The 12,861-nt window shown below is 41.2% G+C and overlaps 1 protein-coding gene across 1 annotated transcript in view; it reads left to right on the top strand.

The window, feature by feature from the left end:
* MFSD2B (MFSD2 lysolipid transporter B, sphingolipid) overlaps positions 1-12,861 on the top strand; it is a 40,816-nt gene that overhangs the window by 17,313 nt on the left and 10,642 nt on the right. The window contains exons 6-9 of the mRNA XM_075497830.1: positions 2,698-2,867; positions 7,598-7,688; positions 7,783-7,904; positions 10,268-10,351. Of these exons, the coding sequence (XP_075353945.1) occupies positions 2,698-2,867; positions 7,598-7,688; positions 7,783-7,904; positions 10,268-10,351 (467 nt within the window). The remainder of the gene's footprint in view (positions 1-2,697; positions 2,868-7,597; positions 7,689-7,782; positions 7,905-10,267; positions 10,352-12,861) is intronic.

The raw sequence follows: 12,861 nt of genomic DNA, 5'->3' as shown, positions 1-12,861 counted from the left end.
TCTGGCCTAAATTCTAACTAAATCCATATACCTAGTGTTTTCTATTGTCTGGTTTTATGTCTTCTGAGGCTGTGATCCAAGTAAATGTGCTTTCCTATCTGCTAGTCCAATGCAAGGCTTCAAAGGCATGTGAAATTTGTGCCTATAAAAGCTGTTGAACTCCATGGCTGAGAGGTGTTATACATTTATAGTGTCATTTTATTGTTTGGGAAAGGGTTTAACTTTTGAGTGTATAGCTGCTCTCCTAAGCCAAGTTAGGGTGGTGGAATGCCCCATAGTTTTGACTTTTCAAATGTTAGTATTTTTGTATACTTTGAATTTATATTTGTTTGGAGCCAAGTTTTCTTGTAATGGTTATGATTATGTGAGAATCTCTCTCTTTCTCTCTCATAACAAGGCCTTACTTAAACACTTTTCTCTTGCCTCTCTTTGGGTTACATAGAGAATTCTTATTGTTGATAGACTTTCTTGGATGCAGTCAGTTGTTCAGGCATTTCTTCAACTGTTTAAAGAAAAACAGCTGTGTAATATGAAGTGTGCTTTTAAAAAAAGGTTGGGATCAGAGGATACATTACCCTCTACTGGAGACAACCAGAACTGCTTATTATAAATTTTGTCCTGCTCCTTACTATGAATGCAAGGTAGAAATACTGGATTCCAAAGTTGCTTTAACATAAATCCAACTTACTTTCTGGGCAAAATATAACCTACTTCAAGGTACGATCTGCTTTCTGAAAGATGAGCTTTCTTGGCTAAGGTGGAAAGTAATACGTTATAAATTCTGAGCATATAAGAACTTAGAAATATGCCTGCTTCTCAGCTCTTGCTACTTCTTAGAAAATAAGGTTTCATAATGGTTGTATTTCTGTTGCCTATAATAATGCTTCTGAGTTTTATTCCGTGCAAGTGCTTGGTAAAATGCAGATGCAGAGCCCTAGATAAAGGTTATAAATGTGTAGGTGGTGTTTTGAATGAAAGGTGTGACTTGGGTGCATTGCCTTTGCACTCAGTAGTCAACAGTTTGGAAGCTCTGCAAGGGCCATCTGAGACCAGTTTGTGTCCAACCACTTCAGATCAGGTTGAGGTTAGGATTTCCACCATCTGCCAGCATTTTTGTGTGTGTGGACCGAACTGTAACATTGCTAGTAAGATTGGATGTGAAGTTTGGGGTTTTTTTGTTTTTTTTTAACTTCACATTGGTTTAAATTAATGTTATGTGAAGCCTCAAATTTTCCATTCAGAAGCGTTCTCTGTTTGGGAACATATTAGCAATGGTTTAAATGATCTACATCTCCGAGGGAGCCTCTCTTTCCTTTTCCTTACTTCATCTTCCATATCTACGTACAGCCCTCATTACTGCACTGTCTGAACACCTCACAGTCTGTGTGCATTGCTCTCCCATTAGGTGGAGAAGTACTTTTATTCCTTTACAGGGATATACAAAAAGGCATGTGTCCAACATGACCTAGGAAGGCTGTTATAGAGCAGGGACCTTGAATAAACCTGAACCTAGGAGCTTTTGAAACGCCTGTCACTTTCCAGGGAGAGTATCATAAACAACAGGACACAACCTGCCCTGGAAGCGGCCCTTCAAAATCCTCCATGGTGCTTCTGAGAAAGAAACATGGGACCCCTGGAGCCACTGAGAGAGAATAAGTAGAAAAAAGCCTGATTTTTATGTCAATAAGAAGAGCATTCCCTCATAAACAGGAAGTCTTGGTCCCTGTTCCTAACCTGTTCATGCATTCAACCCTATGTATCTTTATGTAAAATGCGTAAATAGTCTCTGGAGCTAGGACAGGAATTCAGTTTATCTCCCTGCCATGGGGATGCTGGGTATGGCCATAGTGCATGGAAACAGCAGTGGTAGGCTTGAAATTCCTCAGGGTGAGAAAGGTCTAGAACCCAGATTACTCACCACTCACCTGCGACAGAGCTGTAACAACTAGCCACCTTGACTGATTTTGAGTACATTAAGCATGAACTGCATGCCATGGTTAGATCTTTGCTTTCCCAAATGGAGACTTTGGTTGTTTTTTTCGATGATCCCTTGTTCTGATGGTACTTGGAGTGTTAGTGACCTGAATAATTCTCTGAGGCTGAGGTAGCTAGCTCTGCCTGACTGTGGCCTTAGGCAGTTAAGAGCAACATCTGCTGTTTCCAAGAGCTCTGCAGCTGTATTATTTCCAACATAAGCCTGAGGTAAGTATCATTTTATTTTACAGTTGAAGAACGTACAGGTCTGATCAGGTAAGTGGCTTGAAAAATGTTTCACAAGTTACTGTTAAGCTTGAGATGAAAAGTCTGATGTTATGGCTCCTAGTCCTGCTTTGGAAAAATGGCATTCAGCATTTCAACTGTAGTTCCACTGTGGTCCTCGAGATGAAAGGTTTCTATGTTATCCTCTTGTGGCTCTTAATCTCAGCCATATCCATGATGCAGCTTGTATAAAAGAAGCTCTTCCATGGAGGCTTCTAAAAGCTAATCAGAAAATAGATGACAAAACTCTCTTTCCTTGAAACTTTTCTATTACTGACCTTCCAGTTCTGCTGTACCTGGTACTGCTTTTTCTGCTTGTTCCCTGTAAAAGAAAATGGTTTGATGAGGTTTCTCTTCAGTGAGACAAATAAGCAAACTTGCAGATAGCAGAAGAATCAAGTTCTCATCCTCAGTGCACATTTGTGCTTCCTTCTTTAGGAATGACCATGGAAGTGCTTGGGACCTTGATTGGAGCTGCAATTCAGGGGCAGATTGTGGCCAGTGCTCATGCCTCTCATCACTGCACAGTGAATCCCTCAGTAAACACAACCAACTCCTGGCATGACGCTCCCACCTTTCCAGACCCCTCAGATCCCCTGTCTCATCAAGTAAGTGTCTATGGGAGCACACTAAAATCTCTCAGGGAGAGGGGTGGGAGTGTTTCTATAATACCATATCTCATAATCCAGGCGGATGAGCATGAACATGACTTCCTTGAAATCAGTAACGCGAGAGCTGAGACAATGACCTTGTTGCAAACAAGGCTTCCCATCTTTTGCCTTTGCAACCACTTCTCAGCGTGACAGCAGAATTACAATGAAGAGCTTTGCTGAAGGTGCCAAACTGTAAAGTACCTAGAAGGTATATGGCCATCTTTTGCTTTCACTAGGGACTGATTTACAGCTTAAAATAGAAGCTTAATAAGAAAAGCTTACCTTACCCCACCAGGAATACTGCATTGAGTTCTGGGGTCCCCAGCATAAGAAAGACGTGGACCTGTTGGAGCAGGTCCAGAGGAGGGCCACAAAAATGATCAGAGGGATGGAACACCTCTCCTATGACGAAAGGCTGAGAGAGCTGGGTTTGTTCAACCTGGAGAAGAGAAGGCTTTGGGGAGACCTTATTGTGGCCTTTCAATATATAGAGAAGGCTTATAAAGCTGGAAAAAGACTTTTTGCCAAGCCCTGTAGTGACAGGACAAGGGACAATGGTTTTAAACTGAAAGAGGGTAGATTTAGATTAGATATAAGGAAGAAATTTTTTACAGCAAGGGTGGTGAGGCACTGGCACAGGTTGCCCAGAGAAGCTGTGGATGCCCCATCCCTGGAAACATTCAAGGTCAGGTTGGAAGGGGCTCTGAGCAACCTGGTCTAGTGAAAGATATCCCTGCCCATGGCAGGGGGATTGGAACTAGGTGACCTTTAAAGGTCCCATCCAACCCAAATAATTCTATGATTCTATGAAAAAATGGTGGCTATAGCAGGATCTTTCAGTTCAGCAACACTGCTTTTCAAAGTAATCACTAGGGATCTCCTGTAAGGATTAATGGCTGTTACGTGAACGAAACTGTAATTACTTGGAACCTGTATTCTTGTGAAGGTACAAAGCACTGTTGAAAGTAAATGGTTGGTAACAGGCAATTAGTGGGAGCAGGGCTCAGTGGTTAATGTGGAATGAACCTAGAGATCCATGCTTGTTTATTTCATTTTCCACAGCAGATTTTTCCTGTAATCCTGCACAAGTAATTTCATCTCTTCATGCTTCAGTTTACTATTTTTTGAGAAACAGAGAAGGTTTTATATCTTGGAGGAAATCCTAAAACCTGATCCAAACCTCAGTGAACACAATTTGATAGTCTTCCATTGTTTCCAGTGGTCTTGAAACAGGCCCTGAATCAAACAATTACCTTGTGTAGTGTTTTTTCAATGTCACTTGCGAAATCAGCGGTTTGCTGGTTCCATTTTACCAATTGCTAGATTCAGTCTTTCTTTGTATATTTTCATCTATTTCTCTGTCAGTGCATGTACTAACTCATATATAAAATTCCCCATGAAGAAGATTCCTTGACCTGAGTCTAATCTCAGGTGCTTGGTGCAAATCAGGATGTACGTATTTGTGCTCTGCTTATTGTAGTTGAATAGCTCCTGTAACTACTCCTCAGCAGCAGTAAATTCACAACGTAAAAGCATGTTTTTATGCGTGCTTTGAATTTGCGTACGCTGGCACCAGCACTGGTAGTCCAGGAAGGGGACCAACCCTTGCCTCTCCCACCCCCAGACACTATTCTCTGCCTCTGTGCTACCTGATCCTTGTTTTTTGGCACAGGTCATTGTAAGGCTTCTCAGAGAGCTGATCTGGGAAACTGCCTGGGAAGAGCTGGGCTGCTTCTGTAATTGGCCATGCCATTTTATAGCTGATTAAAGCGTTTTTGAAGCTGCGTGTTAGGTAACTTCTGGTGTATATTTTAACAAGATACAGAACATTATCCTGTTTTTAGCTTCTAGGACAATGGCTTGATGTAGAAAACTACTATGCTATTACAGCTCTGTGAATTGTCAGGAGGAGGAGCTTGAAAAGTTGTGGAGCAAGCTGAATTTCATTGCACAGCAGATTCCCTATCTGAATCTGCTTTATGCCATAATCACCAACTTCCACTTTCAAATCTCTTAAATGGCTTTCAAGGAAAAAAAATATATTATCTTGATTTATTTCTTTTCTGTTTAATCACATGTGCTTTCCTGTCCTTTTTGAGGTAGGAGGGAGATGGAGAAAGAACCTTCACAATGAGTTGAATGTCAAATAGTTTTTTATTTTGAAAAAATAGCAAAGATACATAGCCTAAAGTAGCCAGAGTTTGTAGGCAGAAGTAATATCTTTCATTAAACTAGCTACTAACACCGGGAAACAATGGAAGAGCTTTTAAACGCACAAACATTTTTCGGAGCTGAAGAAGTCGCACTGCAAATGGAAAGTTGTCTTTTTTTTTTCCAACTATATGGGTTGATTTAATTAATGATATTACCTTCTTCATTTCACTTCCTTATGTACAAGCAGCCATGTGTTCATTTTTTGGGAGGATTTCCTGTTTATTTGTTTTGGTCTTTGGTTTTTTTCCTTCTTCCACTGTTTTGTGTGTCACCTTCTCAGGTTTTGTAGACAAGTAGTATCCCATGGTTAAGCATGGATTATGGTGTCCAACTGTTTTCCATGGGTAAGGTTCTGTTCACTCCTTGTTCTTTCCTGCCCTTTTTCCCAAAGAGCCCTCAGGCCTGCGCAGAGGCCAAAGCCTGAATGAACTGCTCTGGCAACCCACCTCACCACCCTGTTTTGTGAGGACCAGAATTTTTTGCCATTCACATAACCTGGCATCAATTTGGTTGGATTATAGGAGCATGCATGGCTGCTGAGCCATGCAGGGGAGCTGCTTGCATCGCATGACAGGGCACTTGCCTTTTGTTCACACTACACACCACAGAATATGCACCTAACTGCACGATCAACAGGACATGTCGGATCTTGAATTTTGGTTATATGACTGATGGACATTGAGTTACAAGTTGAGGCAGGACTAGGGTCTATGAACCTGAAGTACCTCCATCAGTCTAAAAAAAAATATTTAGAAGAGGCCGAATCTTGACTGTTTCTTTTAGTGCCATTCGGGAGCATGACCCTGGCTGTTTTTGTCATGAGGACTAATTCTTAGCTGCTCAAGAGCACACCTAGTTTAAAAGAAGACCTAGTGAATGACTGATATTATCTTGCTCATTATTGAAGAAAGGAAGTGGAAGAAATGGTTATTTCTAAGCTCTCCTGAAGTTGTTACTGTAAGCTTTGGAGTGGATCTTTCCTACTGGAAACCAAGCATGGATATTGATATAGTTTGTAGATGGGCTAACAAGTTTTGTTTAAGGTCGGAGAATCTAATTTGGCCTACCATGAATATCTTTGATAGTTTAAGCTCAAATTACACTTAACGATGACCTGTGAAAGAAAGCATTTAATTCAATTGCTTCAAGCAAATTAACAAATACATAGACACAAAATATGAAATTGATAATGGAGTCCTGTTACTATACTTTTTTTCAGCCCCTTCTCTCCTGACTAGGCTGCTTTTGAGGCTGAAATTACCTCGTTTAAGTGAATTCAGGTATCTACAATACTGCAGTCTGTAGTCTGTTCAAGCCATAACCAATAGTATAAAAGTACTCTGTGACTTAATTTATAGCTCTGATATAAAAAAAACAAACCTTCATCCCAAATAAAGAATAGTCCTGCACTCCTTTATTCCACCATGTCCCCTTCTGAAATGTAAATATCTTAACAGAAGCTGTTGTCTTGAAGATTGTCTATACTTACATGGTTCACCTGACTGCCTTTGCATCTATACTAAGTGACTTTATATTTGGGAGTACATTCTTGTAATTGCATGCTTATTTACCAACTGCTTCCTAGATTTATAATAATTTCATTGGCAACATATAGCTGACAATTTGGAATGCAATTTTCCTATCAAATAATCATTGTGTCATAAAGCTCTATAACCAGCACTTATTTTACCTTTGATAACACAGTATAAAATAAATTATTACAGAATACTAAAGCAAAATAATTTTTTAAAGCTTTGTTCCAGAGTCAGTGTAATTAGAGTTAGAAACAATAAATGTGATCTGATGGTGTGGGAGGTATCCTTGGAGGCTTTGTTCCCCTGGCTAATAGGAAGCAAAGATTTCTGAATTTGCTTGAGTATTTCACTAAGTAACTGGGAAAACAAGCGTGTGAGCTACCATATTCTCAAAACATTGGCATGAAAGTGTGATTTCTAAAATTCATTAGAGCCTAAAGGAAGTTTTTATTAGCATTATGTATAAATGCAGTAACTGTAGTAAGTGTGTTTACATCAGTACTGAGGCCTTTCCCACCCAGCATGAAGATACAGATTGCAGTCTGTGTAGCTAGATCCACTGGATTTACTACAAATTAGGATCGCTCTATGGATGCTGCATGTTTTTCATAGATGACTGTGTATGTCTATAGCTAGTCTCAACATAAGCAAATTTTTAAAACATTCAGGTTGCCAACAGTAGCCCTTTTGTTCACAGCTTCTTTTTTTTGCAAGAAATATATACTTATGTGCCCTGGATTTATCCTAAAGTAGATGTTGTTTATAAATGAACTGCAGAATTGAACAGTTTTCGAAAAGGTAAAAGACAGACAGTTGGCTGTATGTAGACAGGCATTTCTTAATTTGCAGATGACTCACCAGAAAAAGACTGAAATTTTCATAATGACTTGTCATTCTCATGTCACAATTTCAAATATGTCTTTTTTCTTTTCAAAGGCAAAAGTTTATATGATTGCAGCAGGGGTCATAGGAGGTGTGTATCTTCTTGGAATTGTCATTCTTTTTCTTGGAGTAAAGGAAAAAGATGGTAAGATATATTTAAATATGCCTAGATTTAATAATAATTATTTCACATTCATCTCTGAAAAAGATTGTTATTTTATGTATTCTGCTCCTCTTAGATCCTTATGCCTTAAGTTCAGACAGAGCAATTCCTTTTTGCAAGGGGCTTGGACTCACCATGAAGCATGGTCCATATGTGAAGCTTACCGCTTCATTTCTTCTCATCTCGACAGCAGTTCAGGTAACTTCAGACTCTCTAAGTCCGTGTGTTGGCCTCATTCCAGTCCCAGCGTGGGAGAGTCTGCGGCAGCTAAAATGCAAATAACCTTTGGCTGGTGACTGGAGGTGGTGATCTAGGGGGTGGTGCCTTCCCCTACAAATCAGTAGGGAACCAGAGTCCTTTTTTGGTGCCTGGGGTCCTGTGCGGCTGGAGATGGTTCTTTGAAACAAGAAGCAAAACCAAAGTCCTGACCATTTAAAGGTGGCTTTTTTTTTTTTCCATAAAAGGTGAGGAACTAGTCCTAGTGACCCAGATTGGGTCATTATATGTTACCCATCTACAGTATCCTGTGGTTTCAGTTGCTTAGAGAATCCTTTTTGTCCTCTCTCTGTTCTTCTCTATAGTGTGTACCGCTTTAAACCACTGCCCCTTTCCTTTGCATAGGTGGCTGTTCTCAGATAGTGGCTGAACTGGTTCTTATGGAGTCTTTTGTGATGGAAGGCATTAGGTCAGAGTAAGAAGATGTTCAGAGGCAGGAGGTCTGACCTGTCTGAGAGCTAGATAGAGCTAATTTTCAAATGAGGACCTGCAGCTGAATGTGGCTCTCACAAAATAAGCAATACATCCTCCTATAGAGAGAAGCTGTAGAAAAACTTAAAGCCACTCAGTAAGAAACCCTTACTCCCCATAGTCCAGCAGTCTTTTTAAAGCTTGATTTTTGAGCTATGTTCAACTCAGTAAATATGTTATTTTAACGTGAATCTGTACATATCAGTTGAAGTTAGCTTTATTTTGAAAAGCAAATAATATTCACATTTTTGTCAACAGACTCTTAGTCACATGAGCTATTGATCAAGTGAATATCAGGACAGAGGGCAAGAACAGAGCATGTAAGAGAGCAGTGCTGTGTTCACCAGCAGTCCTGGTGAATTAGTAAGTTCCTTGGAAGGGCTGCTTAAAAGTCTGTTTGCCAAAGAAGCACTGAAGTTTCCTGTTGGCCTGGATTTGGGCACAGTTAGTAGGCTGTCCTTTACAGCATCTGTCAGTCCTTGCTGAAAGGCCCAAGGGTGAGAAACAATAGCAGTAGCATTTCTGCTTACATCTGGGAGCTGCAGGCACTGTGAGCAACAGCAGAGACAGGGAGAAGATGAAAGATGAAAGGTCCCTTATGGTCCAGATCCTTCCAGCATCCATTCAGTCAGTAAGGATACAGCGCACATTCGGTTGCTGGCAGCCAACCACTTGCTGATGCCACCCAGAAAGGAAAAGATCTTCTGTCAGTCCATATCTCTTAATTTTTCTATTTGTACAGACTGAAGGGAAGGTGTGAGGGGAGGCAGAAGCTAGAAGCTGTATTGCTCCAGTTCAGCCAGCACGAGCAACACTTTCTATTGTTATTCAAGGGAGGGACACTGACTTTGTGGAATTTAGTGAGTGGATTACTAGTGAGCAAAGGAATAGGCAGGTAAAGATGCATTGGCCATAATCCCAGAGTCCCAGATATTCTACATCTAAAATGAAGGCAGTGTAAACTGGGACACAAGCTAGGGAAGGCTTTGGTGGCAATGGAGAAGAGATATAACTTTTATCCTGATTTGTATACAGATGATTGGCCATTTATAATCTACAAGTGCACAAAGGAGCAAGAGCTGATCATACTGCTGTGGCATGAGTATTAAATCCTCCTCTGTCATTCCACTTCTGCAGAATTGCTGGAACTGGGCCTGAACCTTATTCTGGTGTTCAGAACCACCCTGAGTTCTGCAAAAGCATGGTGGCAGTGGCTTCATCTGTCATTATAACACAGTGCAGCTAGATCCTCCCATCCAGTGAGTACTCGGACTTATGGAGATACCTGACCCAAAGCTACACTCCATAGCCAAGGCTGTATACAAAACCAGCAGTTAGCTGCTTTGCTACAGGAAGTTGGCACGAGTGTAATTCCAGCTGAAGAGTAACTTGTTTCAGAGTCACCATCTTCTGGTGAAAGATTTATGGCATTGCTATGGAAAAGGAAGGGCAATTTCTTGCAGTAATCTGCTGCTGTGGCTGTGACAACAACACAAGGCAATTGCAACACAGGGAATAAAGCCTTTAGACAAAATCCTCTCATAAGGTAGTTCCTGTTTTGGTCATTTTTATGCTGTATTAGGTGCATGGTTTACTTCTTGCTTGCCCCAATATTATTGGCATATTACTCCAGTGATAACAGGAGAGTTGCTTCTTTAAATTGTTGAAAATGAGGGAGGAATGAGACTCCCAAATCCTACATTTAACAAATCAGTCACCAACTATGTTTGGCTAGTATGGAGTGTGATGTCATTTTTGTCTTTTTTAATTTTCCTTTCTTTTTTGGTGGTCACCAAATGTCTTCAATTCAACAGCTGGAGCAGAGCAACTTTGTCCTATTCTGCACTCATGCTGCTGATCTTCGCAATCACTTCCAGTATTTGGTGGTGACCATCTTGGTGAGTTGCGCTTCCCTCCCATATTTTTATTTCATAGATGGTTCTCACTGTTTTTTGGCACAAAATAACGGAAGACAAGAAGAGTTTTGTGTCTAGACAGAGCTGTTAAGAAGCTACACCATCTTTTGCATTGCCTGTTTGAAATAAAGCTGGTGTTCCCTACTGTACTTCTAAAAAATTAATGCTTTGGAGCTTTTAATTCATTCCTTGTTGCTTTTACCTGTAAGTCACTTTCTGCTCCTATAAAGGGCAAAAGCTGCTGCCAGAAAGGAAGTCTGGAATTTTAGCTCCTTTTTTCCTTTCCCCAGTCTGATACGCTGAAAATTAAACAACTCTAATTTGTGTATTCATACACATGAGCCTTCTGGGCTAGGCAGCTTGCAAGGATAAATATTTAAAATATCCAGAGATATGAAGATTCCTCTCTAGAGCAATTGGCAGTGTGATAAAAAGAGCCTTTTACAGAACCTTTTTTCTTGACATGCAGAGGTAGAATTCATAGAATCATAGAATGCTTTGGATTGGAAGGGACCTTTACAGGTCATCTAGTCCAACCCCCTGCAAGAGCAGGGACATCTTTAACTAGATCAGGTTGCTCAGAGCCCCATCCAACCTGACCTTGAATGTTTCCAGGCATGGGGCCTCCACTACCTCTCTGGGCAACCTGTGCCAGTGCCTCACCACCCTCACTGTAAAAAATTTCTTTCTTAAATCCAGTCTAAATCTGCCCTTCCTTAGTTTAAAACCATTGTTCCTTGTCCTGTCACAACAGGCCTTGCTGAAAAGTCTGTCCCCGTCTTTCCTATAGGCCCCCTTTAAGTACTGGAAGGCTGCTATAAGGTCTCCCCACAGTCTTCTCTTCTCCAGGCTGAACAACCCCAACTTTCTCAGCCTGTCCTCGTAGGAGAGGTGCTCCAGCCCTCGGATCATTTCCGTGGCCCTCCTCTGGGCCCGCTCCAACAGCTCCATGTCCTTCTTGTGCTGAGGGCTCCAGAGCTGGATGCAGTACTCCAGGTGGGGTCTCACCAGAGCAGAGTCGAGGGGCAGAATCCCCTCCCTCGACCTGCTGGCCACGCTTCTTTTGATGCAGCCCAGGATATGGTTGGCCTTCTGGGCTGCAAGTGCACATTGTTGACTCATGTCCAGCTTTTTGTCCATCAGTACCCCCAAGTCCTTTTCCGCAGGGCTGGTCTCGATCACATCATCCTCCAGCCTGTATTGAAACCGAGGATTGCCCCAACCCAGGTATAGGACCTTGCACTTGGACTTGTTGAACCTCATGAGGTTCACACGGGCTCACTTCTTGAGCTTGTCCACGTCCCTCTGGATGCCATCCCATCCCTCACGTGTGTCAAATGCACCACTCAGCTTGGTGTTATCTGCAAACTTGCTGAGGGTGCACTCGATCTTGCTGTCAATGTCATTGATGAAAATATTGAACAGTACTGGTTCCAATACGGACCCCTGAAGGACACCACTCGTCACAGATCTCCATCTGGACATTAAGCCGTTTACCGCTACCCTCTGGATGCAGCCATCCAACCAATTCCTTATCCACTGAACAGTCCACCCATCAAATCCATATCTCTCCAATTCTGCTTGGGTAGGTGATACTTATAACTCAGTTACACACGGCTCCTGTATTGCATGATTTACTTTATGATTACAAGTAGTATTAGTTGAAAACTGCCATTTTCATCCTTCTGACCAAAATCCTTTCAACACAAGTAGAACATTTAATGTTGCATAATTACTGGGATGTGCGTGTACTGCACTTTTGAAATATTTTGTAGAGAATTTGTCTACCATATAGAATACTGCAGCAGTTATTTTCAGGAAAGCTGTTGCATGATTTCTGACCCATTTGGCACAGAGACTTTGTGGAATCATCTTAGGGGAACTTCATTTCCACATCTTGGTTGCAGCCTCCCACCCTTTCTACCCCTTTTTGAGTCTTCCTTTCCCACATTATAAGACAGATCTTTTCCAATGATTAAAATCAAAATGTTGGAGAAAAAGGGATGACTGTTGGGTATCTTAAGGCTCTGCAAGTACTGGACACCAAGGAGAGAGACAAGAGACAGTAGAGTTAAAGTCAGTAAAGAGTGGAATATACCTGTAACAATGAGATGACATTTGAATTCAGGTCAATTGGAAGACATGTCATTAATAGCAATACTTCAGTGCATTGGTACTATGTTGCCTGTGCTTGCTGCTGATACCAGGTGAGTATTACAGTATATGGAATGGTAATGTTGACTGTAAGCGACTGTTTCTCTTACAGGTTGTTCCTAAGAATAAACATGTAGTGTGGGATATGTACTCTTGAATATATCTTAAGATAAGTGTATCTTGCGCTTCAGCTTTCTTCCTGTACGATGGGGTAGAGCTTAATTCACTTATTGTTTGTCAGGTTCAGATAATGGGGCAAAAGGCATTAGCATAAAGTAGGACTATTTGAAATATGTTGGAACTTTAATGGCTGTGTCATGTGTAGCTTTAACTGCTGT

The sequence above is a fragment of the Mycteria americana genome, chromosome 3 (genome assembly GCF_035582795.1).
Source record: "Mycteria americana isolate JAX WOST 10 ecotype Jacksonville Zoo and Gardens chromosome 3, USCA_MyAme_1.0, whole genome shotgun sequence".
Taxonomy (NCBI): domain Eukaryota; kingdom Metazoa; phylum Chordata; class Aves; order Ciconiiformes; family Ciconiidae; genus Mycteria; species Mycteria americana.
The sequence above is the reverse complement of the archived record's forward strand: the minus strand, read 5'-3'. Positions and strand labels throughout refer to the sequence as shown.